Source organism: Pseudophryne corroboree, chromosome 5, assembly GCF_028390025.1.
Source record: "Pseudophryne corroboree isolate aPseCor3 chromosome 5, aPseCor3.hap2, whole genome shotgun sequence".
NCBI lineage: Eukaryota > Metazoa > Chordata > Amphibia > Anura > Myobatrachidae > Pseudophryne > Pseudophryne corroboree.
The window spans coordinates 568,346,959-568,373,886 of NC_086448.1; the positions used below are offsets into that span (position 1 = coordinate 568,346,959).

The 26,928-nt window shown below is 44.8% G+C and overlaps 1 protein-coding gene across 2 annotated transcripts in view; it reads right to left on the bottom strand.

Moving 5' to 3' along the window:
• Nucleotides 1–26,928, bottom strand: part of ATP9B (ATPase phospholipid transporting 9B (putative)) — an 851,783-nt gene that overhangs the window by 18,101 nt on the left and 806,754 nt on the right. For both annotated transcript variants that reach the window (XM_063923317.1, XM_063923316.1), the window contains exons 24-28: nt 13,377–13,532; nt 11,736–11,800; nt 10,654–10,762; nt 4,401–4,458; nt 1,254–1,457 (exon numbers count right to left, since the gene is read on the bottom strand). In XM_063923317.1, coding sequence (XP_063779387.1) covers nt 1,254–1,457; nt 4,401–4,458; nt 10,654–10,762; nt 11,736–11,800; nt 13,377–13,532 — 592 coding nt within the window. The remainder of the gene's footprint in view (nt 1–1,253; nt 1,458–4,400; nt 4,459–10,653; nt 10,763–11,735; nt 11,801–13,376; nt 13,533–26,928) is intronic.

The window sequence follows — 26,928 nt, forward strand, 5'->3', positions numbered from 1 at the left end:
TAGCTCCCTCACAGCATAGTAGCACACAATACAACAAGTCAGCTCATGTTTATCTAAAAAATACAATTTAGTGAGTGCGCTGTCAGCGGCAGCCGGTATAGGGGTGGTTGGTCCCTAAATAGTAAATACAAGACAGAGAAAGATACTGGCGCCGGCTGAATCTCAAAAACAAAAGAACGGAAACAAATGTATCAATTAAAACATAAATTAAACATTTATTAAATAATATAAATTATTAAAAATAAATAAAATATATGGCTGATATGTTATCAAGAGGGTAATTAAAATATATATAATTGAGAGTCACTCAAATTATCCTATGACCACTTATATTTTCATTACGGCAGTAAGCACTGGTATTTTGGCTAGAACTCAGTCCTCCAAGGTATCCTCATATAAATTCAAGTATGGATATTACCATGGTCTCAGATGAAAGTCCCCTTGGTTCTCAATAGCAATAGAGGTCCAGTAGCAGCAGGGGAATGAATAGAGACGTCAAATGGAAAATGATGATATGGATCCTGGAGGATTTTGGAGTCCAAAATGTTGCCAGATAATTCCAGATGATGGATAAAGTGCCAGTGGTCAGGAAGGAATGGAGCTCAACGCGTTTCGCTGGTCTAGGTCACCGCCAGCTTCCTCAGGAACATGCTCCTGAGGAAGCTGGCGGTGACCTAGACCAGCGAAACGCGTTGAGCTCCATTCCTTCCTGACCACTGGCACTTTATCCATCATCTGGAATTATCTGGCAACATTTTGGACTCCAAAATCCTCCAGGATCCATATCATCATTTTCCATTTGACGTCTCTATTCATTCCCCTGCTGCTACTGGACCTCTATTGCTATTGAGAACCAAGGGGACTTTCATCTGAGACCATGGTAATATCCATACTTGAATTTATATGAGGATACCTGGGAGGACTGAGTTCTAGCCAAAATACCAGTGCTTACTGCCGTAATGAAAATATAAGTGGTCATAGGATAATTTGAGTGACTCTCAATTATATATATTTTAATTACCCTCTTGATAACATATCAGCCATATATTTTATTTATTTTTAATAATTTATATTATTTAATAAATGTTTAATTTATGTTTTAATTGATACATTTGTTTCCGTTCTTTTGTTTTTGAGATTCAGCCGGCGCCAGTATCTTTCTCCAGCTCATGTTTATCTGTATGAAATTGCTAATAAGCTAACTAGATAGTGACACTGGTAGAGCAAGTGTACACAATGTATAAGACACTTACCAAAGTACTCATTAAGGAAAGCAAGTGAAGCCACATAGCAGCCAAGGCTGAAGAATTCAGCTAATACCATTAGCCAGTGCCACGTCCTTATAGTTAATGCAACCATCAGCAGCTCTGTCAAAATCAAGGCAGTGAAAGAGATGGCGACCACGTGAACAAATTCAGACTCAAAGAGCAGCAGTGCTCCGTACATCAGTATGCCACCTAAAGACACAGACAGTGATCATTACACTTACATGTCAGGGGGAAAAGTGTTGGGCACATACAGTACCACTTATCTTAAAACGACATTTAATGAAACCTAGGTATTCCTAGTAATAATGTAAATAGATACCAGCTGCAGAAACCCACAGCGTGCACACACATATCACAAGGATCAGTTTCATAAACAAATTTGCATAATTTTTTTTATAGTTATTCTATTAACACAAACTGTACATGACTAATACTGAGTGCATATACCTGAAGTATCTAAGTGACGTTACAAAGGGACTAGGGGCACACAGAATTACTCCAATCTCATAAACATAAAAGGATTATAACCAAAGCGTGATAGCAAACAGTGGGGCAGATGTATTAACCTGGAGAAGGCATAACGAAGTGATAAACCAGTGATAAATGCAAGGTGATAAAGGCACCAGCCAATCAGCTCCAATATGTAAATTAACAGTTAGGATCTGATTGGCTGGTGCCTTTATCACCTTGCACAGATCACTGGTTTATCACTTCCTTATGCCGTCTCCAGGTTAATACATCTGCCCCAGTAGTTCCATGTTAGGAGTTAAGCTGTCGTAATCACAATGTTGACAGCCATTATATAGACACAATGATGTCGACAGTTACATTTCAACATGTTCAGAACCTTTGACAACCACAATGTCGACTTGGAGAATACAGACACTCGCAAAATGCTGACATGTTCAAAACGTCGACAGTTGACATGTCGACAACAAATTTTAAGCCTAACCCAAAAATTTATTTTGTCAACATTTTGACTGTGTCAGAATTTCATGTGTTGACATTTTAAGCATCTTTACATAACATATGGTATTATGGAATCAACCTTTTGACTGTTAAAATGGTGACTATGGGCGGGATGTACAAAAGGGAAAATGGAGGAGGGTTTTTTAGGGGTTTTACCGCATTTTCATATGTACTAAAACCCGGCCGCCGGGTTTTCGCCGCTGAGGGTATCGCCATCTTTGGCGATACCCTATAGAAGCCTATGGGCTTCTTATCGCCGACCCCCTCCCCCGGGCATACCTTCCTCCAGGCAGCCCTGGACCCGGAAAGGTAAACTCCTCCTCCCCATAGCAATGCAGCCGGAGGTCCTTCCGGCTGCAGGGTGAGGAGGAGGCGCCCCGGACAGCATGCTACCTGCTTCCTGGCAGCTGAAGAGAGGGAGAGCCCAGGGAGGTGACGGAGACCCCCCGCACACCACTTCACAGGTATCGCGGGGGGCCTCCGTCACCGCATTGCAATGTTGATCGCATATGTTAGTACATATGCAATCAACATCGCTGCGATGGGCGACAATGTATGTTAATACATCCCGCCCTATATGCCTGGTAGTGAGCTATTATACAGTATATATGGATTACATACTATTTACTGGCGGCCGGGATGCCGGCTTTCAAGATACAGACAGCGGTATCCCGGCCCCCAGTATACTGCCAGCGGGGCGATCGCGCTAGCAAGCCCCATGAGGGCTTGATGGCTCGCTGCACTCTCCACAGCTTATATTCTCCCTCTATGGGTGTCATGGACACCCACAGAGGGAGAAAAGCCTGTGGTGCTGGTATTCTGGCAGCGCCATTTCATCGCATGTCAGGATTCCGGCGTCGGCATTCTGACGGGCAGTATCGTGATTGCCTCCAATATATATAAATGTAAGTAGGATTGCGGGCAATAATTCTGTTATGACAGGACAACCCTGGAATGCTTTTGCCCTACTGTCACTCAGCCTAGTCTGGCACCTTCCATCCACAACTATGTTTCACTGAAAATTACATTAGTGACACAGAGCCACTGTCTGAGTGAATACAAGCTGTCACATACTACGCAGCTGACAGACATGTTTATAGTAATAAAATATGCCAGTTTGATAGACTTTACAGCTGAAGTAGATGAAAAATAACTTTTTAAAAGTTGTGTTACAGATGTGTCCTCTTACATCCTTGCTGCAGTTGCGCAAAACAGCCCTCATTAGTGCCAAGCGTCTTTTTATGCAAAAATGCATCTCAGACGCAAAGTAGAGTAATAGGACACACAAACCACTTCTGCTGATTAGAATGATATGCGGCATGCCTACATTCTGTGTGTAATTGCAGCTATTTCTGCATCCGAAATGCCACGTTCATGAAGACACTGTAGGAGGGCATTTTGTATGCAAATAAGTCACAGTCACACACAGGATATAGACATGTTGCATATCATTTTAATCAGATGCTGCTTGTGCATCCTGTTTACATTACTTTGCATCTAAGATGCATTTTCGGGGGGGAAAAAACGCAAAAAAAGACACTAGGGCTAGGCGCTACCAGGTCACACGGCACTCACACGTTATGTGTAACGTGACTTGTAGCACACAGAGCAAACATGTAAGAGGTCACATCTGTATATGGAAAAACATCATCCAGTAGCTACAACTTTAGAATGAAACTACAGTTAGTTACAACATGTTGCATTTTACATTCACAATTGTGCTTTGTTACTGTCACAGTAACAGAAACATGATTTAATGAAAAGACAACAAGTTATTATTAGAACAAGCATTTGCTAAAAAGACAAAAACCATCTATGCAGCATCTATTTGCTTTGTATTGCAGAAAGTACCTTTAAGTCTGGTACTCATTTCTAAATTGACGGAACTTCATGCAACGTGAGAAGCAAATGTTAATATCTTTACGGGATTAAGCCTTAATTAAAAACAGCACTGATTTTAAGTGACATGCATCAATACCAATACCAATCCCCCATCATGCACTGCAGATTGGCAAGGTGCACTGCTGCACTATCGATTTACCTGATAAAAAGAAAGCAATATATGACTGTTGATAAAATTTTAAGCTGGCGGAAGCAAATCTGGAAGGAAAACAATAATGACAGACAAAAATCCTGTAGTCTGGCTAAATGAGTCTCTCTTACCTTGGTATATACTGATTAAAACCCAGATGAGGAAGGTTTTAAAAGACAAAGATCTTCCCTGGGAATAAAGAAAGGTAATGTTAAATGAATAACATTGCATGAATACAACAATATAGTTAAAGTAGAAGGAGATTTTAATTTTAGGTTCGTTGTCATACTTTAAAATCCATGTGTGATCATTTAGACACAGAAAATTTAGCAAAAACAAATTTTGTATTTATAGTAGTGATAAGTTTATTTGACTCTGCAACAGTAAATAATTCATTAGGCACCATTGCTTGACATATTAGGACATAATGCCTATAATATATCTCATAGTGAAAGTAATTGCATAAGTGTTCAGTATGTACACAAATTATTTTTTGCTACAGTATATTGTACTGTCCCTTCTTATATAATAGCAATGCCCCAGGAAGCTTGCTGCAATGACTGCAGCAATTTCCAACAAATAACGTAATTTGTGTTGTCCAACTGCTTCAACAAATTACCTGTAACACTCAAAATAATTTCTATGGAGATGAATGTAATAATGCAATACGCGTATGAAAGAAAGCAACACGGATTCAGATAATTATTCTGTAAGCCAAACCTGTTGTTGTGCCATGGAGTCTAACCAGTCACATGTAAGTCCTTAGGAAATAAGATATTACAGCGACTACCGAGGCAAAGAACCACCTTGGAACTACTTTACTCAATCACAATATCTGTGGTTGAACATACCCTGCTGGCTAGATAACTGGTCATTAGTCTGTCTGCAACACTAAGGATAAAAACTAATATAATATAATACAACTAGAAGTACATTGGCGTTTCTATCATGGGTGCAATGTGTGCGGTGCACACGGGCCCCTGGGTCCAGGGGGGGGGCCCACACCACACACATTGCACCCATATTTTAATACTCACCTCTCTGGAGTACAGCGTGGGATGCTGCAGCTGCAAAAAATCACTTCCAAAATGGCCGCCGCACATGCGAAGTATGAATGAGCTGTGCATGCGCAGTAGACTCTGGCACAATGCCGGAGCCTACGGCGACGTGAAGAGGAGAGAGCCCACCCGGAGCCTGCACGCTGCCCCCTCCACTCTTAAGACGCCCCTGCTGGAAGCCCTGGTAATTGATATTATTTTAGTTGTTCCCCTGAATCACAAAGTGTCTTTGGAATAAGCTAACTGCCACTTTCAGGTTAATGAAGGAAAGTGGATTTTAAAGGTTTATAATCGCAAAGATTTTTCACCAAATATTTGTTTTTCTTTAGACTTCATATACAAACATCTATTCACTTCTTTTATTCTTTTTTTCAAGGTTGACAACTTATATTGCTAACAGACAGGAAACTATATCCTACTTGTAGAAGAAAATATGTAAATATGTTGGATACAATAAAGCACCCATTAACTGAGCATACAGACAAATAAAAAGGACTTTTGAGGGGAAATGCTCTTTAACTGTATTACTAACTCAAAATAACAATGATCCGAAGTTACATTTTAGAATAAAATAAAAGTGTGAAAGGCAAATTGAGTAGATTATATATGCTCTCTTGCCCACTTGGTAAAAGCAGTGCACCCTTATATTTTTCTCATTAAAGTGCATACTATAATAAATTTTTAAAGTTGCTAAAATAATCTTCCAGTGAACTGTGATGAATGGCGCAAGTACAGTAATGCCCCCATATACCTATCCTTTTTGTGCCCTATAGCGCAAGACAACTGGCACAACTTACACACTCCGCAATGGGTAGCGATTCCCGTGCTTGAGTACTTTATCCCAAACTTGGTGTCTTAATTCACTAATAGTGTACTAAGCGCTGTACTTAGGATTACTATTTTTTGTCTCTAAGGAATTAGTAGTACATTAAACATAACAGATGTGTGGTGCAAGTCACTTGTCTAGGACCTTTGTCTCTTGCGTTTTTACCCATATTATGTACTGTTTTATTTTTTAATTTTGTACCTTAAGTAAGCCATTAATAGTGTACTTTTCTCTGTCGCAATGGGTTTGGTATAAAGTAGAATATTAGCATGCAGATTTTAAGAAAAGTCACAAGGTATGGCTAAGTTGAGTCCATGGCGTGCCAAATAAGGAGGGTTGGTATGATTTGAGGGGTGGTCTTCAGTATGCCGACTGTTGGGATCCCGGCGCACAGTATACCGGTGACGGAATTCCAACAGCCGGCATACCGACACTTTTTCTCCCTCGTGGGGGTCCACGACCCTCCTGGAGGAAGAATAAAACAGCGTGGCGAGCGCAGCGAGCCCGCAAGGGGCTCATTTACGCTCGCCACACTGTCGGTATGCCAGCGGTCGGGCTCCCGGCGCCGGTATGCTGGTCGCCGGGAGCCCGGCCGCCGGCATACCATACTACACCCCGATTTGAGGATAGATGTATGTAGACACATCTGTAGAATACAATTCTTAGTGGCATTGTACTTAACCCTGTCCATCTATACTATGTGCTGTTACTGACATTTTGCACCCCTAATTTCAAATGGTCTTTATCTTTTTATTAAATCCTTCCCCAATAAAATATCCACATAACCGTACTTCATATTCTATCCAAACCCCCATATCACATTGAAATAGACTGTCCTTCTCATGCTTCATTGCCATCCTCTACAGTTTCTGTCATGTCTCTCTGCCACTTTCTTCTGTCTAACTGCCATCCTCACTGCCCCTCATGTGGGTGTAGTATGAGTTGCCGGCGGCCGGGTTCCCGGCAGGCAGCAAACCGTCGCCGGGATCCCGACCGCCGGCTTGCCGACAGCAGGGCTGCGCTCGCCACGCTATCTATTCACCCTCCAGGTGGGTCGTGGACCCCCAAGAGGGAGAAAAGGTGTCGGTATGCCGGTTGTCGGGATTCCGGCGCCGGTATACAACAGCCGGTATACTGAATACCACCCCCTCATGCATCAAGACTATTCTTAATGAACCCTGTAAGACCACAATACCCCGACCAAACTCTTGCTCTGTTATGCCACCTTATCTGCAACACTGCCTACTGCAATGTCAGTACATTTGCAGTGCTTTAAGCTGTGGTTTATGCTGGATTTTTGTTTGTTTTTAAATAACAAATCATTTCCCTTTTCAAATGCAGGTGCTTGAAGTGAGCTAAGCTGAATATATACACACGCGTATATACTCTATCCGCATTCATAACAAATGGAATCTGAAACATTGATGGTCATAATAATAATAATAATAATAATAATAAATAAAAAGGTAGCTGTTTGGGCAGTAACAGATTAATGTATACATACACAGGGACCACAGACCAAACTATTCTATTATAGTGAAAAGAATGAATTGACAGAAAATGTATAGATTATTTAGACCATTCGCAACAATCTCAAGATAAAACCAAAGATATTCATATACCCACACCAGTTTAAAAAATCCTACTTCATTTCTGCCAACCTGGGGAAGAGCCACACTCCGCCTGCTATGCTCGGATGCTCAGAAATGAGCATCATCACAACTGGGGCTCAAGCATGCTCATCTGTGCACACAGAATTCTAGCTTAATAAAAGTATTGGTGCCATGGTCAAACTATCTTATCAAAACACTCAGGCAGAACTGCAGCCAGATTGAAGTCCTGGATTAATATCATGTTGGGTGACAAGAGGTGGTATGGCAAACCTGCTGTATGGTTCTTAAAGGTATGTACTATACATCGTACTGGGATGTACACTATAATTGCACCCACAGAACTCAATCAATATTCTTCAATTAAACAGCAGTAATGGATTGTGTTTATAGTTGTTGGTAAATTTTGTTTCTCCCCCTTTCTATTTTTGAGACGTAAACAAGAGAGACAGAACTTGACAGAGAAATCACTGACCTCTGTGAAAGACAATGATGCTGTGCATGTGGCTATCTTAGCAAGTGTTGTGATCCCGATCTACAAGCCCTCATGTTTTAAGTGTTTGCCACAGTACTTACCTTTGCAACCTGTCCCGCAGGTTAGGTTTCCTGCTTGTCCTTGTATGTGAATGGATACACGGGCATCACCATCTTGGAGCATTTCAGCTGACTGCAATGCTCCAGTTAGAGTGCTCTTTACCTCAGCTGACACCAGCAACCAATCAGAGATCTGCGACTCCTATTTAAGCCTGCTCTGGTCATTCACTCAGGGCCAGAGCAAACTCTTCCATGAGGGAATATCCTGCTATCCAGGCTTACAGCAAGCTATACAGCAATCCTCAGCTCCACAGCGTAGTTCTATAGTTATCTAGTCACCACAGAATCCTGCTTCGCTGAGTTCCTCTTTTGTAAAACCAACTAATCACAGTGTTCCATTCAGCTTCAACTACATTAATTGTATATAGACTTTAGCCTTTGTTCTCTGACAATAGAAACCTGAGGTTTCTAGTTTTTAGTCTGCAGCCATAGCAAGTACTGGTGTCCCTAACAGCTAAACCTCACTCCAAGCTAGTTATCTACTAGAGAATCCATCTGTGTCTCTAGCCTGCAGGATCCTGATTTCAGTGTTCATCACAGACCTTCTAGCAAGTGCTGTTGCAGTGCATTACTCAATCTGCAGCAGAGATCCTGAACCTTGGCATGCTGTTAACTCCTGAATCGACATCAAGTTTACATATGATTACAGAAGGTACTCCACCTCTACTTCCAGCTATTGTATTAGTGCCCAGCAGCACGGACACCGACTACTAGTATCCTGCAATTACCCCAGTTCTATCTAGACACAGCTATATTCAGTCAGAGTAAAGTCTTACACAGTTCTTACTGCGTTCTATAATACCTGATCTCCACAGACTCAGTATCAAGTACATACCAGTGCAGTTACCTTCTATGCTGCATTGTCAGTTCCAGTCCGGTCCTGTAACCCGGATCCACTCCCGTTCAGCCCAAGCCCGGATCCATTCCGGTTCAGTCCAAACCCGGACCCACTCATGTTCAGTCCAAGCCCGGATCCAGTCTGGTTAAGTCCAAGTCTGGATCCAGTCCAGTTCAGTCCAAGTGCGCGGAGATGCAGCCTCTGCCTGCACGTTTGCAGGGTGGTACGGGGCGGCGATGCAGCATAGCGGAAGTGGTTACGCAGCGTCGGGCGGGCGTGGTAAATGAAGGTGGGTTCCGGGCAACCGCGTGATGTCACGTGTGGCCGCTTAATTAGCAAAGCTGCAACTGAAGCTAAATGAGGTCCACAGTGTCCAGAATCACCAGTACCAGCTCGGAGTACAGCTGCTACCACAGCATCCAGAATCCCCAGTACCAGTCCGGTGTCAAGCCGTAGCTCCACTGCATCAACCTAAAGTTTCAGCTGCTGCTCCACCTAATCTACAGTTTCCAGTCCTTGTTCACCCTAAGCACCATCCAGTACTCAGAACATCCTCGAGTTGTTGAACAGAAGTTAATTAAGGCCACCCAGTTTACCGTTATCAGCATTAGACTCCATTCCAGATAGAGACTCAAACCACAAACAAATTCAAGTACAAGTGTGACAGTAAGGTAGGGTAGTGATTGGTGAAAGTAGTACGTTAGATCAAAGCATTACAATTGCAACCTAATAATGCAAGGCGTTAGCATCTAGTTCTTTGAATTATACACATTACACAAGTGAACAATATACAGTTAATAGAAAAATAAGGATGCTGCATTTTAGGGAAATACTACCCATTTAAAAGAGCAAAAATACAACACACCATAAGCTATGAATAACTAACTAAATAACAATAACTATTTGCTACATCCAAGTAGCAAAAGAGTTAATACTGTATCTCCAGACAATTTTGAGTCGGACAGATCTTTGCCGGATCCCTTTCTGCATTAAATGGGTGTTTTGGAGCTGGAACTGAACAGTGACAATACGACTGCACACAGTAACATACCAGTGGGGGTGGTGTGCAGGGTGCAGACCTCCCCGATACTAGCAGGGTGTGACCTGAAAGCAGCCACGGCTCTGTGTTATGAATGCATGATGCAAACAGCGCAGAGTGGCTCACTTGTCCCCTCCTCAGCATCACATGACACATAATGTCCATGCACTGTGCATGCAGAAAGAACACAAAGCTGGAAGGATTCCAGGGGAGCTCGCCACAGGATTCCAGTACTTGGGGGCATTGTGTACAGTAGATTACAGTGGAGGCACTGTGGAGCATATTATCCGAGTGCGTGTGTGTGGGGTGTCGAATGTGTTAGGTATATCACTGATAGAACAGAACTGTTCAGACCTGTGGGAGTGTCATGGGTCAAAGTGTCCTGAGTAGCTATCTATCATTTGCTGTGTTAGTTTTACCTTTGTAAGGTCTTTATACAGCTCTGGATAGAGCAGAGCTGTCTCTGGCTTCACATCTTGATCCAGTACCAGTGAGAAAACCGGAAACATTGTGTAGATGGTTGCATACCTTGGAAAAGAAATTATACAAACACTTGGCAAACCAAATGATAGCAATTCTTATTTGCTTAGATAGTCTGAGAAAGAAACTGATAATATGTACTATTTAGTTTACAGCCTGTAAAAGTGAGCAAAGAAAAACCTTTTCAGTGGAAAAAAGGTGATGCTTCAGGCTTATACTACAACTATGAGCATAGGGCTTTACAGCAGTCTATATAACATATTATTATTATTATTTTTAAGTAGTAATGAAACCGTGAACAAGTATCATCGGCGTGTAATGTAAGTGCCACACTCCAGAGAGTAAAGAGCACAGCGGAAGAAGGAATCGGTGCACTTTGCTTATTTATGTATGGCTTTTTAGCTTTTGAATGAATTAATTTGCTTGGAATCATATAGTCGGTGGGAGAAGGCATTAGACATATAAAGATTAGAACACACAGCACTTTAGGGAATCTGAGCCATGAGGAACAGTACACATATCATGATGTAACCTCACAACAGGGGAGCCCTGCTGAGGAGGCAGTAAGGAGCACTGCAAGGGGTAAGGTGCAATTTCTGAATTACTGCATTTCTCCAACATTCGTGATGAGATACAATTACTGCACAAATGTGTATGGTAAATGATTATTTCACGACTCTTCCATCAGCAGTTCACATGCCTGTTACTTGGCTGCTTCATCATTACTGTCAATGAGAAAACCACCATGTACCTGGTGTGGATGCACAGCTGAATAGAACCCCTCCAGGGTCAATTACTTTCATTTGCCTGAAAATATCTGTTGTTGGTTTTTTAAGGACATTATTTTTTTGCTCCCTCGCCATGTTAACTATTAGTGCATGAATAATATGGGGAAAACTAATTATAACATTTTCCTTTAGACATAATTAAAAGGCAACCAACTGATCTTGGCCCTGATGTAATCAAACAAAAATAGTTTTCTTACCAAGTTGTCACCAAATAAATACTAGTTTTAACTTACCCTACCATTAGGAATCCCTGGTACAAAGGAACAGATGCGAAATAGAAGACTGAGGAAAACACAGCCTTAAAAGGAAGCAAGAAATGAAAAATGAATACATTTTGCATCTTAAACACTACAGTGGGGCATAGTTGGACAAATAAACAATATTTGAAGGCATAATCAATATTTAAGATACACTGCAAGGTAGATAATCTACTGTTCTAAAAATGGTTCTCATAAGGCTCATACATGCACGTTAGTAAAGAACACACAATTATGACTTATCACTGAAAACATTGTATTTACTCAGTGTGCTGAGGCATCTCCTTTGTCTTACACCAGACTGGAATGACAATTTAATTTACAGACACGGCACTATCCATTTTATGACAGCAATGACAGACCGCATGGAAATTGTAAACTCAGGGTGAATGGCATCAAATACCAAAAAAGACTTCAAGATAAATATGTGTACTGGAGAGAAGGGGAGGTGAAATATTGAATTGTGTGCAAATTATACAGTGCTCTTAAGACAAGCATTTTGTCAACCAGAAATAAAAATCCTATTTATACACGCCATTATACGTACTTTTATTTTAGGTATCTGACGCATTATAACGGGTATTTTTTTTATGGTAACTATTACAAAACCCAATAAATGAGACCCTTACATTTAAAGTGTAGTGTACGATGCCTCTGTTGATACTGTAGGTGGCAAATGTGATAAATAATTAGTGTCTGCTAAATTCAATTCTCACATTGCGCAGTGTGTTTCACTTGGGTCGTATTGAGCTATAAATGCTGACAGCAAAGGAAAAAAAGTATGCTAAATCATACACTGGTGCTGACAGGGCAGATTACTAATTGATTCCAGTAAATGACTGGGGATGGTGGCTGACTAGCAGAGAAATATGTCAGTGCAAACTGAGGGGCAGATTTATTAAGCCTGGTGATGTGATAAAGGGGAAGGTGATAAAGCACCAGCCAGTCAGCTCCTAACTGTCATTTTTCAAACCCAGCCTGTGACATGGTAGTTAGGAGCCGATCTGAGCAACATGCGATTTTTATTTATTTTTAGTATGAAGTCTTAAGGCTAGATAATACATATAAAAACATAGTTATAATTTATTCCACCTTTAAGATATAAAGGGGTCTAATCATGAAGCAGTGAAAAGAGAGGGGAAGTGAGCCTGTGGAGAAGTTGCCCATGGCAACCAATCAGCTGCTCCGTACAGTTGTACAGCATGCAAATTATAAATGTTACTTTAATGCTGATTGGTTGCCATGGGCAACTTCTCCACTGGCTCACTTCTCCACACTTTTCACTGCTTCATGAATAGACACCATAGTCTGGAATTTTGGACACATGCCATAAAAAAAAAAATCTGTTGACTTTTCTATGTAATACATCAACTCTGGTTTACGTATACAATCTAAAAATATTTATCTGTCATGTTTAAAAATCTCACCAAAACAATGGGGCAGCCTGGAGAAGTGATAAAGCAGTGATAAGTGGAAGGTGATAACGCACCAGCAAATCAACTCCAATATGTAAATTTACATATTGGAGCCGACTGGCTGGTGCATTATCACCTTGCACTTATCACTGCTTTATCACTTCTCCAGGTTTAATACATCTGCCCCAATATATGATGTTACCTGCATAGTGGAAATAATAAGGCCTCTGTGTATAACAAACTGCCCCAATGCCGCTGATCTCTTATAACTGTTCCGGCCGTGCACCATCAGTAATCTGCCAATGTGCTTGAACTGAGTGATGGAAAAATCAGCTGCAAGAGAAGCTTGTTTTCCCTCCTACAATAGAAATATATTATTGCAGATATTAGTGACATATTCAGATTTTAGCAGGACCAGGCTTCGTTGCCTGCCCTTAGGTCAGGTTTCCAGTGGCCTCCATCCACAACTTCCACCATGTCTCATCTGTATAAATGCGCTCCTGAAGAAAGCGGACTAATTTACCAGGTAGCAGGTAATGTTGAAGTGGTCTAAATCATTAAATCTAATGAAAGAATCTGTAAGCAAGAAGTGGTCTCCAACACATCAGGAAAGGATGGAGTATCATTTTGCCAGGGAAGACCAGTCCATGTTCAGATTCTAGCATTAAACAGTTTAAATGATCCGGTCATCAGTTTACCTGGCTGTATGCTTACCTCTGGATTACATTGTATTCAACTTCATTGTAAGCTTATTATTACACTTTAACTTTTAAAGTACTATTTATATAATACTCTCCTTGCTTCTGTGTTTTGCTGTATTTATCTGTGCCAAAGACGTATATTGCTATGCTTTAACGTAACAATGCTATTTCTCCATCATAAGCAATATGACACAATACATCTGTGGACTTTGCATAAACATCTAGGCTAAGAGCTTATCATAATAAGCACACTTACCCATAAACTTTCTGGGCATGGACACTTTAGTAGTGATCGATTTAGAGTAAATTTACGATATATCTTTCCCCATATTATACTATGTTCTCCTTTCATACTCCTAATCTTTCCTGGAGAGCTCCCTTACCATTGAAAATTAAAAAAAAGCTGAAACATCTACACAATTTTAATGTGGCTACAATTTTCAGTGATGTGCGGTGAGGTGAGGCAGAGCCTTTCCTGTCATACTCCAGTATACGCCAGAGTTTTCACTACATAAATTATATGAAAAATGCAGAGAATATACACTGCTCAAAAAAATAAAGGGAACACAAAAATAACACATCCTAGATCTGAATGAATGAAATATTCTTATTAAATACTTTGTTCTTTACATAGTTGAATGTGCTGACAACAAAATCACACAAAAATTATCAATGGAAAATAAGAATTTACTCACCGGTAATTCTATTTCTCGTAGTCTGTAGTGGATGCTGGGAACTCCGTAAGGACCATGGGGAATAGCGGGCTCCGAAGGAGACTGGGCACATCTAAGAAAGAATTAGGACTACCTGGTGTGCACTGGCTCCTCCCTCTATGCCCCTCCTCCAGACCTCAGTTAGGAAACTGTGCCCGGAAGAGCTGACACAATAAGGAAAGGATTTGGAATCCCGGGTAAGACTCATACCAGCCACACCAATCACACCGTACAACTCGTGATACTATACCCAGTTAACAGTATGAATAACAACTGAGCCTCTCAACAGATGGCTCCAAACAATAACCCTTTAGTTAAGCAATAACTATATACAAGCATTGCAGACAATCCGCACTTGGGATGGGCGCCCAGCATCCACTACGGACTACGAGAAATAGTATTACCGGTGAGTAAATTCTTATTTTCTCTGATGTCCTAGTGGATGCTGGGAACTCCGTAAGGACCATGGGGATTATACCAAAGCTCCCAAACGGGCGGGAGAGTGCGGATGACTCTGCAGTACCGAATGAGCAAACTCAAGGTCCTCCTCAGCCAGGGTATCAAACTTGTAAAATTTAGCAAATGTGTTTGAACCCGACCAAGTAGCAGCTCGGCAAAGTTGTAAAGCCGAGACCCCTCGGGCAGCCGCCCAAGAAGAGCCCACCTTCCTCGTGGAATGGGCTTTTACAGATTTAGGATGCGGCAGTCCAGCCGCAGAATGTGCAAGTTGAATCGTGCTACAGATCCAGCGAGCAATAGTCTGCTTTGAAGCAGGAGCACCCAGCTTGTTGGGTGCATACAGGATAAATAGCGAGTCAGTCTTCCTGACTCTAGCCGCCCTGGAAACATAGATTTTCAGGGCCCTGACTACATCTAGCAACTTGGAATCCTCCAAGTCCCGACTAGCCGCAGGCACCACAATAGGTTGGTTCAAATGAAACGCTGATACCACCTTAGGAAGAAATTGGGGACGAGTCCTCAATTCCGCCCTATCCATATGGAAAATCAGATAAGGGCTTTTACAAGACAAAGCCGCCAATTCTGACACACGCCTGGCCGAAGCCAAGGCCAACAGCATGACCACTTTCCACGTGAGATATTTTAGCTCCACGGTTTTAAGTGGCTCAAACCAATGCGGCTTTAGGAAATCCAACACCACGTTGAGATCCCAAGGTGCCACTGGAGGCACAAAAGGGGGCTGAATATGCAGCACTCCCTTAACAAAAGTCTGAACTTCAGGCAGTGAAGCCAGTTCTTTTTGGAAGAAAATCGACAGAGCCGAAATCTGGACCTTAATGGAACCCAATTTTAGGCCCATAGTCACCCCTGACTGTAGGAAGTGCAGAAAGCGACCCAGCTGAAATTCCTCCGTTGGGGCCTTCCTGGCCTCACACCAAGCAACATATTTCCGCCATATGCGGTGATAATGTTTTGCGGTCACATCTTTCCTAGCTTTAATCAGCGTAGGAATGACCTCCTCCGGAATGCCCTTTTCTTTTAGGATCCGGCGTTCAACCGCCATGCCGTCAAACGCAGCCGCGGTAAGTCTTGGAACAGACAGGGCCCCTGCTGCAGCAGGTCCTGTCTGAGCGGCAGAGGCCATGGGTCCTCTGAGATCATTTCTTGAAGTTCTGGGTACCAAGCTCTTCTTGGCCAATCCGGAACCACGAGTATAGTTCTTACTCCTCACCTTCTTATTATTCTCAGTACCTTGGGTATGAGAGGCAGAGGAGGGAACACATAACCGACTGGTACACCCACGGTGTCACTAGAGCGTCCACAGCTATCGCCTGAGGGTCCCTTGACCTGGCGCAATGTCTTTTTAGCTTTTTGTTGAGGCGGGATGCCATCATGTCCACCTGTGGCCTTTCCCAACGGTGTACAATCATTTGGAAGACTTCTGGATGAAGTCCCCACTCTCCCGGGTGGAGGTCGTGTCTGCTGAGGAAGTCTGCTTCCCAGTTGTCCACACCCGGAATGAACACTGCTGACAGTGCTAACACATGATTTTCCGCCCATCGGAGAATCCTTGTGGCTTCTGCCATCGCCATCCTGCTTCTTGTGCCGCCCTGTCGGTTTACATGGGCGACCGCCGTGATGTTGTCTGACTGGATCAGCACCGGCTGGTGTTGAAGCAGGGGTCTTGCCTGACTTAGGGCATTGTAAATGGCCCTTAGTTCCAGAATATTTATGTGCAGGGAAGTCTCCTGACTCGACCATAGTCCTTGGAAGTTTCTTCCCTGTGTGACTGCCCCCCAGCCTCGAAGGCTGGCATCTGTGGTCACCAGGACCCAGTCATGTATGCCGAATCTGCGGCCCTCTAGAAGATGAGCACTCTGCAGCCACCACAACAGCGACACCCTGGCCCTTGGAGACAGGGTTATCAGCCGAAGCATCTGAAGATGCGATCCGGACCACTTGTCCAACAGATCCCACTGAAAAATCCTTGCATGGAACCTGCCGAATGGAATTTCTTCGTAAGAAGCTACCATCTTTCCCAGGACTCGCGTGCAGTGATGCACCGACACCTGTTTTGGTTTTAGGAGGTCTCTGACTAGAGATGACAACTCCTTGGCCTTCTCCTCCGGGAGAAACACTTTTTTCTGTTCTGTGTCCAGAACCATACCCAGGAACAGTAGACGCGTCGTAGGAACCAGCTGCGACTTTGGAATATTCAGAATCCAGCCGTGCTGTTGTAGCACTTCCCGAGATAGTGCTATTCCGACCAACAACTGCTCCCTGGACCTCGCCTTTATAAGGAGATCGTCCAAGTACGGGATAATTATAACTCCCTTTCTTCGAAGGAGTATCATTATTTCGGCCATTACCTTGGTAAATACCCTCGGTGCCGTGGACAGACCAAACGGCAACGTCTGGAATTGGTAATGACAGTCCTGTACCACAAATCTGAGGTACTCCTGGTGAGGAGGGTAAATGGGGACATGCAGGTAAGCATCCTTGATGTCCAGTGATACAATGTAATCCCCTTCGTCCAGGCTTGCAATAACCGCCCTGAGCGATTCCATTTTGAACTTGAACCTTCTGATATAAGTGTTCAAGGATTTCAAATTTAAAATGGGTCTCACCGAACCGTCCGGTTTCGGTACCACAAACATTGTGGAATAGTAACCCCGGCCTTGTTGAAAGAGGGGTACCTTGATTATCACCTGCTGGAAGTACAGCTTGTGAATCGCCTCCAGCACTGCCTCCCTGTCTGGGGAAGTCGTTGGTAAGGCTGATTTGAGGAAACGGCGAGGGGGAGTCGCCTCGAACTCCAGCTTGTACCCCTGAGATACCACTTGTAGGATCCAGGGATCCACCTGTGAGCGAGCCCACTGGTCGCTGAAGTTCCGGAGACGCGCCCCCACCGCACCTGGCTCCGGCTGTGGAGCCCCAGCGTCGTGCGGTGGACTTAGAGGAAGCGGGGGAAGATTTTTGATCCTGGGAACTGGCTGTCTGGTGCAGCTTTTTTCCCTCTTCTCTGGTCTCTGTGCAGAAAGGAAGCGCCTTTGACCTGCTTGCTTTTCTGAGGCCGAAAGGACTGTACCTGATAATACGGTACTTTCTTAGGCTGTGAGGGAACCTGAGGTAAATTTTTTTTACTTCCCAGCTGTTGCTGTGGATACGAGGTCCAAGAGACCATCCCCAAACAATTCCTCACCCTTATAAGGCAGAATCTCCCTGTGCCTTTTAGAATCAGCATCACCTGTCCCCTGCCGGGTCCATAATACCCTCCTGGCAGAAATGGACATTGCATTAATTCTGGATGCCAGCCGGCAAATATCCCTCTGTGCATCCCTCATATATAAGACAACGTCTTTAATATGCTCTATGGTTAGCAAAATAGTATCCCTGTCGAGTGTAACAATATTATCTGACAGGGTATCAGACCACGCTGCAGCAGCACTACACCTGAGGCAATTGCAGGTCTCAGTATAGTACCTGAGTGTGTATATACAGACTTCAGGATAGCCTCCTGCTTTTTATCAGCAGGCTCCTTCAAGGTGGCCGTATCCTGAGACGGCAGTGCCACCTTTTTTGACAAACGTGTGAGCGCCTTATCCACCCTAGGGGATGTCTCCCAACGTAACCTGTCCTCTGGCGGGAAAGGGTACGCCATCAGTAACTTTTTAGAATTACCAGTTTCTTATCGGGGGAAACCCACGCTTCTTCACACACTTCATTCAACTCATCTGATGGGGGAACAAAACACTGGCTGCTTTTTCTCCCCAAACATAAAACCCCTTTTTAGTGGTACTTGGGTTAATGTCAGAAATGTGTAACACATTCTTCATTGCCGAAATCATGCAACGGATGCCCCTAGTGGATTATGTATATATCTCAACATCAACGACACTGGAGTCAGACTCCGTGTCGACATCTGTGTCTGCCATCTGAGGTAGCGGGCGTTTTTGAGCCCCTGATGGCCTTTGAGACGCCTGGGCAGGCGCGGGCTGAGAAGCCGGCTGTCCCACGGCTGTTACGTCATCCAGCCTTTTATGTAGTTGACACTGTCGGTTAATACCTTCCACATATCCACCCACTCTGGTGTCGGCCCCGCAGGGGGTGACATCCCATTTATCGGCACCTGCTCCGCCTCCACATAAGCCTCCTCATCAAACAAGTCGACACAGCCGTACCGACACACCGCATACACACAGGGAATACTCTGACTGAGGACAGGACCCCACAAAGTCCTTTGGGGAGACAGAGAGAGAGAGTATGCCAGCACACACCACAGCGCTATTTAATCAGGGATTTACACTAACTGAACGTGATTTATCCCTATAGCTGCTTTATATACAGTTTGCGCCTAAATTTAGTGCCCCCCCTCTCTTTTTTACCCTTTGAGCCTGGAAACTACAGGGGAGAGCCTGGGGAGCTGTCTTCCAGCTGCACTGTGAAGAGAAAATGGCGCCAGTGTGCTGAGGGAGATAGCCCCGCCCCTTTTTCGGCAGACTTCTCCCGCTTTTTTATGGATATTTTGGCAGGGGATTTTACACATATATAGTCTTGCTGACTATATTATGTGTTTTTTAGCCAATTTAATGTACTCTAATTGCAGCCCAGGGCGCCCCCCCCCCAGCGCCCTGCACCCATCAGTGACCGGAGTGTGTGGTGTGCATGGGGAGCAATGGCGCACAGCTGCAGTGCTGTGCGCTACCTTAATGAAGACCGGAGTCTTCAGCCGCCGATTTCCAGGACGTTCTTCTTGCTTCTGGCTCTGCAAGGGGGACGGCGGCGCGGCTCCGGGACCGGACGACCGAGGCTGGGCCTGTGTTCGATCCCTCTGGAGCTAATGGTGTCCAGTAGCCTAGAAGCCCAAGCTAGCTGCAAGCAGGTAGGTTCGCTTCTCTCCCCTAAGTCCCTCGTAGCAGTGAGTCTGTTGCCAGCAGATCTCACTGATAATAAAAAACCTAAATATATACTTTCTTTTCTAGGAGCTCAGGAGAGCCCCTAGTGTGCAACCAGCTCGGCCGGGCACAGAATTCTAACTGAGGTCTGGAGGAGGGGCATAGAGGGAGGAGCCAGTGCACACCAGGTAGTCCTAATTCTTTCTTAGATGTGCCCAGTCTCCTTCGGAGCCTGCTATTCCCCATGGTCCTTACGGAGTTCCCAGCATCCACTAGGACGTCAGAGAAATCAAATTTATTAACCCATGGAGGTCTGGATTTGGAGTCACACTCAAAATGAAAGTGGAAAAACACACTACAGGCTGATCCAACTTTGATGTAATGTCCTTAACACAAGTCAAAATGAGGCTCAGTAGTGTGTGTGGCCTCCACATGCCTGTATGACCTCCCTACAACGCCTGGGCATGCTCCTGATTAGGTGGCGGATGGTCTCCTGAGGGATCTCCTCCCAGACCTGGACTAAAGCATCCGCCAACTCCTGGACAGTCTGTGGTGCAACGTGGCGTTGGTGGATGGAGCGAGACATGATGTCCCAGATGTGCTCAATTGGATTCAGGTCTGGGGAACGGGCGGGCTAGTCCATAGCATAAATGCCTTTGTCTTGCAGGAACTGCTGACACACTCCAGCCACATGAGGTCTAGCATTGTCTTGCATTAGGAGGAACCCAGGGCCAACCGCACCAGCATACGGTCTCACAAGGGGTCTGAGGATCCCATCTCGGTACCTAATGGCAGTCAGGCTACCTCTGGCGAGCACATGGAGGGCTGTGCGGCCCCCCAAAGAAATGCCACCCCACACCATTACTGACCCACTGCCAAACCGGTCATGCTGGAGGATGTTGCAGGCAGCAGAACGTTCTCCTTGGCGTCTCCAGATTCTGTCACGTCTGTCACATGTGCTCAGTGAGAACCTGCTTTCATCTGTGAAGAGCACAGGGCGCCAGTGGCGAATTTTCCAATCTTGGTGTTCTCTGGCAAATGCTAAACGTCCTGCACGGTGTTGGGCTGTAAGCACAACCCCCACCTGTGGACGTCGGGCCCTCATACCACCCTCATAGAGTCTGTTTCTGATCGTTTGAGTAGACACATGCACATTTGTGGCTTGCTGGAGGTCATTTTGCAGGGCTCTGGCAGTGCTCCTCCTGTTCCTACTTGCACAAAGGCGAAGGTAGCGGTCCTGCTGCTGGGTTGTTGCCCTCCTACGGCCTCTTCCACGCCTACTGATGTACTGGCCTGTCTCCTGGTAGCGCCTCCATGCTCTGGACACTACTCTGACAGACACAGCAAACCTTCTTGCCACAGTTCGCATTGATGTGCCATCCTGGATGAGCTGCACTACCTGAGCCACTTGCGTGGGTTGTAGACTCCGTCTCATGCTACCACTAGAGTGAAAGCACCGCCAGCTTTCAAAAGTGACCAAAACATCAGCCAGAAAGCATAGGAGCTGAGAAGTGGTCTGTGGTCACCACCTGCAGAACAACTCCTTTATTGGGGGTGTCTTGCTAATTGCCGATAATTTCCACTTGTTGTCTATTCCATTTGCACAACAGCATGTGAAATTGATTGTCAATCAGTGTTGCTTCCTAAGTGGACAGTTTGATTTCACAGAAGTGTGATTGACTTGGAGTTACATTGTGTTAAGTGTTCCCTTTATTTTTTTGAGCAGTGTATTATAAATATCTTATTTGTATTTTTCTAATAATTTTTATATTCAAAACTCTAAAGTAAAAAGTCTATGGGGCCCATTTATCAAACAGTATTTGTGGCTATGTCCTCCAAAACACCTGTTTTCGGGGGCTAGCCACAAACTATGCATTCCTGCATTGTATGAAGGAGGGATCACAGCAGGTACCTGCAGCGATCCCTCCACTGCCGCACACAGCCCATCCTCCATAGGTTTCTATGGGGATGCAATGCTGCCTGATGTATTAATATGGGGAATGAGATGCATTCCCTGTATTAGTCCCTGCAGCTACATATCACGGTATGTAGTTGGGCTACATATGGGCTACATATCATGGTATATAGTTCAGGCAGGGTTCCCCAGGAACCCTCCGTCGGAAATGGCCCCTGTGCATAGCGGTGAGACTGCTGCACATGTGCAGGGGCCTGGACACTGCGCTCGGCACATCGCAATGGCTATGTGATTGTCCCTGCTTGTGCATTATAAAGGAGCATGAGAAATTCCCCTCGCCTGCCTACCTTTTCCGCACATCTCTGATCAAAACTCACCAAATTTCCATCAGTATATACTGCTGTAGCTGTTGTGACAAGAACACTGGGATAGTGTTTGAGGGCAGGTATATTTGTCCCAGGTTCTTGTCTTACATGTTTTAGAAAATGTTAACTTCTAGGAAAAATGCTTTTTGTTTTGTCTGAACCTTTTCAGTTTGCTGTAAAAGCTGGGTAAAGGCTCTGAGAGAGAGATAAGGCGAGTTCTAGACATTGGGCCCAGTTCGGGTCTTTGGCCTCACAGAGGGCTAATCAGGGTTTCAGCTGTGTAAGAGTGATATAGTGCTTCTAACCTGATTAGTATGGGCAGACTGCCTGGGAAGGCTGCAGGATCTGTGTGTGAGAGACACGCTTTCTGATGCAAGTAAGCTATACAGTATGTACTGAAGAACTCTGTGTTTTGTTTAGTGACAGTTAGGAACATCTTATGTTTAGTTAGTGCCGGACAGGCAAGGTATTTTTATTTTGGGGTTTGTTTTATTTTCTGTTTCAATAAAACTGTCCGGGGTCAGTTGTACCAGAAACTGGACTTGTGTTGTTCCTCAGCTGCTGCGTCCTGCCATATTCCCCAGGAAAAGGCACCTTGCACCCCTACAGTGTTACAACTTGGTGGAGAATGCGAGCAGGCCGTTCTGCGCATAAGTGAAAGCAGCAGCTTTGTGAGGCCTGCAGAAAACGGTGGTTTATGCAGATACAGCCCAGTGTGAAGTTACTGAGACTCACCCCTGAGGGTTTGATATATGTCCTGGGTGAAAGCAGCTGCAAAGCCGCCTGAAAAATCTGTTGACATGGAGGATCTGCTTAAAGCCTTGCTGCAAGCTACAGCGGCTCAGCAGGAGGCCAACCGACAGCAGCAGGTGGCAATGGAGGAAAATTGGAGACTACAGCAGGAGGCCAACAGACAGCAGCAGGTGGCAATGGAGGAAAATAAGAGACAACAGCAGGCAGTTGTTGATGAACTTTACAGGCAACAGCGTCAGGATAGAGAGGCCTTAGCAGAAGTGGTGCAGAGACTTGCAGCTCGGGTTGGAGATGTGGCCGTCAGTGCTCCAACCAGCTCTAGTTCTATACGAGCCAGTCACTTCCTGCAGAAAATGACAGAGGCTGATGATGTGGAGGCCTATCTGACCACGTTTGAAAGGACTGCCGAGCGTGAGAACTGGCCGAAAGCACAGTGGGCCAGTCTGCTGGCACCTTTCCTGTCAGGTGAGCCCCAAAAAGCTTACTTTGATTTAAGCCCTGCTGAGGCTCGGGACTATGATAAACTAAAGATTGAGATCCTGACCCGCCTGGGAGTCACGCTGTCAGTACGAGCACAACGGGTGCACCGTTGGCTGTACGCCATGGAGAAGCCTCCGCGCTCCCAGATGCACGACCTTATTCAGCTAACAAAAAAATGGCTACAGCCAGAGACATTAACTGGTCCCCAGATGGTGGAAAGAGTCGTCATGGACCGCTACTTGAGATCTTTGCCCATGGTCCTGCGCAAGTGGGTGAGCCATGGAAACCCGGGTACTGCTGACCAATTAGTGGACATGGTAGAGAGGTATTTGGCAGCAGAGGAACTACTGATGACCACCCAGCAACCCATAGATCCTCGACAGCGCCCTTCAGTAAAGACTGGTAAGACTGTTCCGTGGGAAAACGTTGCTGGGCGGTTAAGAGAACGCAAGGCTGGAGAGACTGTAAACACTGGCCCTGGAAACAGGCCAATGGGGCTAGAACGGTCTATGCTGCCCAAATGGGTTGATAATCGTGTGGTTAAATGTTTTAGGTGTGGTATGCCAGGTCATGTTATTGCCAATTGCCCAGTCACGCAAGAACCCATGCAATGTGATGCTGCCTTTGAATGTCGCAGAATATCTTTCTTTGCTAGGTTAGCCTGTACTGTGGTACCTTCACCTGAGCTGGAAAAACAAATGTGTGATGTGTTCTTAGAAGGTAACCGGGTAGAGGCCTTGCTAGATTCAGGAAGTTTAGTTACCCTCGTGAAAGCTGGGTTAGTGAACCCCTTAAAGGTCCAGCAAATACCTATTGGGGTAACTTGCATACATGGGGATACCCAACATTATGCCACTGCTGAGGTGAATATAGAAACTTGTTGTGGGTCAGCAATGGTTAAAGTGGGACTGGTCCCTACCTTGGTGCATGAGGCCATAATAGGGAGGGATTTTCCTCATTTTTGGAAACTGTGGGAACCACGGTTATCAACAGATGTGAGAAGTAAAAAGCCAGTTGATAATACCGGTGATTTTATGGATGTACGTGGGTCTTCGGAACTTTCTGGCCCTTTGCCTTTTGCTAGTTTGGCTGGGGAAGTGACAGATGGGGAGTCCAGTGAGGACCCTCTTGCCGGGAACAGAGACATAGTAGTTAGAACTGAAAGCGTGCCTGACCTGGAGGTAAAGAAGGATCTGTTTGCGTCTGAACAGTTAAAGGATCCTACCTTAATAAAGGCTAGAGAGAATGTTAAGATTGTTAATGGGGAACCTGTGGTACCAGGTGACAGGGTTACGTATCCCCACATGGCCATCTGTAATGAGCTCTTGTACCACATTGTCAAAAGGGGTGAGGATGTGGTGGAACAGCTGGTAGTTCCCCAGCCTTATCGGAGAACGGTACTAGATTTAGCTCATAGTCACGTTACCGCAGGACATTTAGGGGCAGAAAAAATCACTGAAAGAGTTTTACAAAGGTTCTTTTGGCCAGGGGTTTATAAAGAAGTGTCTGAATATTGTTCTTCCTGTCCTGAATGCCAGTATCATGCCCCTAGACCCCATTTCAGGAGCCCACTAGTTCCCATGCCTATTATAGAGGTCCCGTTTGACAGAATAGCCATGGATCTCGTGGGGCCCTTGTTAAAGTCTGCTCGGGGCCATCAGTATATCCTGGTAATTATGGACTATGCCACTCGATATCCTGAGGCTGTCCCTTTACGCACTATCACAACCAAGGCGATAGCTAGGGAGCTGGTGCAGGTATTTAGTAGAGTGGGAATACCAAAAGAAATTTTGACTGACCAAGGTACTCCATTTATGTCAAGGATCATGAAAGAATTGTGCAAGTTATTTAAGGTCACTCACCTCAGGACGTCCATCTACCATCCCCAAACTGACGGGTTGGTGGAAAGGTTTAATAAAACATTAAAAAGTATGTTAAAAAAGGTTGTTGAGAGAGATGGGAAAAACTGGGATTGTTTGTTGCCCTACTTGTTAATGGCCATCAGAGAAGTTCCTCAGTCCTCTACGGGGTTTTCTCCATTTGATTTGTTGTATGGTAGACACCCCAGAGGGCTGTTGGATGTTGCCAAAGAGACGTGGGAAGGACAGCCCACTCCTTATAGAAGCGTTATTGAGCATGTAACACAAATGCAGGATAGGATTGCAGCCGTGGTACCTGTTGTCAGAGAGCACATGGAACAGGCCCAAAGTGCTCAACAGAGGGTCTATAACCGGAGTGCCAAGATACGGGAATTTGCTCCTGGAGATAGAGTTCTTGTTTTGGTACCCACTGTGGAAAGCAAATTCCTAGCTAAATGGCAGGGTCCATTTGAGATTAGGGAAAAAGTGAATGAGGTTAATTACAAAGTATACCAGCCGGGAAAGAGAAAACCCGAACAGATCTACCATGTTAACTTAATCAAACCCTGGAAAGATAGGTTGTCTCTGTCAGCGGAGCCTTGCCCTTCGGTGTCTTCACCCCGGTTGCTTCCCGCAGTGAAGGTGTCAGAGACATTATCAGCTGATCAGAACAATCAGGTTAAAGAATTTCTCATCCAAAATAGGGAGGTATTTTCAGAGCTGCCTGGCCGAACGACCATAATAAAACATGACATTGTCACAGAACCAGGGGTCAGGGTTCATTTAAAGCCATATAGGATTCCTGAAGCTCAGCGAGAAGCTATTTCTAAGGAAGTTAAAACCATGTTAGAACTTGGAGTCATAGAGGAGTCTAACAGTGAGTGGTCCAGTCCCATAGTGCTCATCCCGAAGCCCGACGGTAGCATACGCTTCTGTAATGACTTTCGTAAGTTAAATGAGGTGTCCAAGTTTGACGCATACCCCATGCCCCGTGTGGATGAGCTTGTAGAAAGGCTGGGAACAGCCAGGTTTCTCACCACATTGGACCTGACCAAAGGTTACTGGCAAATACCTTTATCTGATAGCGCCAAAGAAAAAACAGCCTTTTCGGTTCCGGAGGGGCTGTACCAGTATAAGATGTTACCCTTTGGGTTGCATGGGGCTCCAGCAACCTTTCAACGGGCGATGGATAAAATTTTGAGGCCCCATAGAAAATATGCAGCTGCCTATTTGGATGATGTGGTAATTCACAGTACAGACTGGGGGTCACATTTGGTTAAAGTACAAGCAGTACTGGACTCAATCAGAGAGGCAGGGTTAACTGCTAACCCAAAGAAGTGCTGCCTCGCAATGGAGGAGGTCAAATACTTGGGCTTCACCATAGGCAGAGGTCTGATTAGGCCCCAATTGAATAAAGTTGATGCTATTCAAAACTGGCCTCGTCCAGTGAATAAAAAACAGGTAAGGGCTTTTTTGGGAATTACTGGGTACTATAGACGGTTTATTCCTAATTTTGCGACCACAGCGGTGCCGTTGTCAGACCTTACCAAAGGGAAGCAGTCAAATGTGGTGAAATGGAACCCTGATGCAGAAAAGGCGTTCCAAGCGTTAAAA